Consider the following 2,230-nt stretch of genomic DNA (forward strand, 5'->3'; position numbering starts at 1 on the left):
AGGGGAGAGGAATCCAACAATGAACTTACTCTTATTAAACCAATTGGTCTCCAAATTTTAACACAAAACAAAATACAACTAATCTATAAGCCTTTGTGAAGTCAACTGCACTGTCCATCTGCATTTTACAAGGTGATGTGCCTAAACTCCCCACATCTGTTCAGCATCTGTTTCAAGGTTAAGTGAAAACAATGTCAATCCACCCCTCATGTAGCTTCAGTCCCATGTTGTTATTAATTCTGATGTCTTCCTGTATCTTCAGAATTTCTAGGTGTTCCTGTAGTCTTCTTTTAAGTTGATTGTTTTCTGTCATAATACACTTGATGCTATCTTTTAAAATTTCACAACCTTCAGTGTTGCAATGTTGTGCCACTGATGATGATATTAAATTATTTTTGATGGCATATATATGTTCTTTAATTCTTGTCTTTAATTTTCTACCAGTTTCCCCTACATATCTTTTTTTATGTGAACAACTGCAATCTAATGAGTAAACTACATTATCTTTTTCTAAAACATTATGTTCAATGTTACCATGTTTACTGTTTAGCAAATTTGCTATGGTGCTTTTGTGGTTTGGTACTAAAATAATATCTAATCTTTTTAATTCATTTTTTAATTTTTCAAAAACACCAAAAACATATTCTATTTTTAGGTACACAGTCTTAACATCTATTGGTTGTCTATTTAACGATATATTTTTCCTTTTGCCTTTACTTGCTTCCAACCACTTAATCAATAATGTTCTAGGGTAATTATTTAGATTAAACATTCTTATTATATTTTGTATTTCCATTTCTTGATCAGTGTGCAAGGTCGTTCTTTCTTTAATTTTGTTGATATACATTTGAAAAGTGTTCTTTTTTATATATAAAGGTATATTAGATTTGAAGTCAATAACTTTATCGGTAGCACAGTCTTTAACATATTTTTTAAATAATAATTTGCCATTTAATCTAACAACAGTAAGATCTAAGTAATTCAGTCTATTATCTACTTCTTTTTCACATTGAAATTGGACATTTTTATTTATTAAATTAATCCCACAAACAAAAGAGTCAATATCTAGTATGCTTTTATCATAGATGATGAAACAGTCATCTACATATCTTTGGTAACTTATTATGCCCTGGGTTTTGTTGATTTCTTTATCGATTGTGATCATACACAACTCAGCCAATCTAGGTCCTATGCAGGATCCCATTGGAATACCTTCCGATTGGCGGTAATATTTACCTTGAAATTCAAAAAAGTTATTATTTAATACTAATTTAACTAATTGGTTAATCCAATCTGGGCTCTTCACATAGGACAGTGAAGTTAAAATTAATTCTAAGTTTATTGAGGGATACATATTGTTAACATCTAGTGATGCCATTCTGTAGTTTTCTTTCATAACAATAGCTTTCAAGTTGTGTAAGAATTGGTCAGTGTTTGTGATGCTATACTCAGAGACGGGTAATTTATTTAACTCTTTTTTTATCGCTATTTCAAGGTTGTATAGTAAATATTTTCGAATATCTATTAAGGGACGATAAGTAATAGGATTTTTGTGTGTTTTTACTCTAAAGCTTATTTTCGGGATTCTATTGCCAAAACATTTAATATATTTAGTAGTGTTATTATCTATGTAATTAAGTTTTGAAAAATTGTTTATAAGCTTTGTGACTTGTTTTTTTAGACTATTTAGACTATTTAGACTATTTTTAGACTATTCTGTCTAATTTACAGTCGCGGGCAAAAAGCGTTGTTTATTATTATAATCGGTTAAGTTCACTTTATGCATTTGTCACACTCACTCGCAAATAGCGAGATGTAACCGGGTCTTTTCTGTTTCGTTTACCTACAATTGTTGCATTTGTCTTATTTATTCTGTTAATAAAATACCCGGTGCAGGAGCTCATTAGACTCCCATCTCATCCCCTTTCCTTTCCTCTTTCACTTTTCCCCTTCACCTCTTCATACTTTCCTATCTCCTCTCTTTTACCCCAGGCAATACCACTGATTCGTCCTGGTTTTCATCCCCTGTCACATAGAGTGTGTACCATAACTGTGTACCAAATTTCAACATTTAACTCCTAACCGTTTAGACTCTGTGCTTATGATTATTATTATTAACCCATCTAGATTATATTATAAGATTTACAAATAGCTAAAGAACGGTGGCAAAATCTTCTATTTATAAATAAATAGATTTTTGCCAGCATTGTTGACTTTTTCACTTTAATAT

General features: G+C 30.8%; 1 protein-coding gene across 1 annotated transcript; it reads right to left on the reverse strand.

Moving 5' to 3' along the window:
• Positions 1-7: 7 nt before the first annotated feature.
• Positions 8-1,643, reverse strand: LOC111630306. Its single transcript, XM_023374392.1, has one exon. It carries the CDS (start codon positions 1,394-1,396, stop codon positions 179-181), a length of 1,218 nt encoding a protein of 405 aa, XP_023230160.1. The 5' UTR covers positions 1,397-1,643; the 3' UTR covers positions 8-178.
• Between the last annotated feature and the right edge of the window lie 587 nt (positions 1,644-2,230).

The sequence above is a fragment of the Centruroides sculpturatus genome, unplaced genomic scaffold (genome assembly GCF_000671375.1).
Source record: "Centruroides sculpturatus isolate CEXI.00-Female unplaced genomic scaffold, Cexi_2.0 scaffold463, whole genome shotgun sequence".
Lineage (NCBI taxonomy): Eukaryota > Metazoa > Arthropoda > Arachnida > Scorpiones > Buthidae > Centruroides > Centruroides sculpturatus.

Coding starts and splice junctions, on each gene's coding strand:
- LOC111630306 (XM_023374392.1), bottom strand. CDS start 1,396: ATGAAAGAAAACTACAGAATGGCATCACTAGATGTTAACAATATGTAT.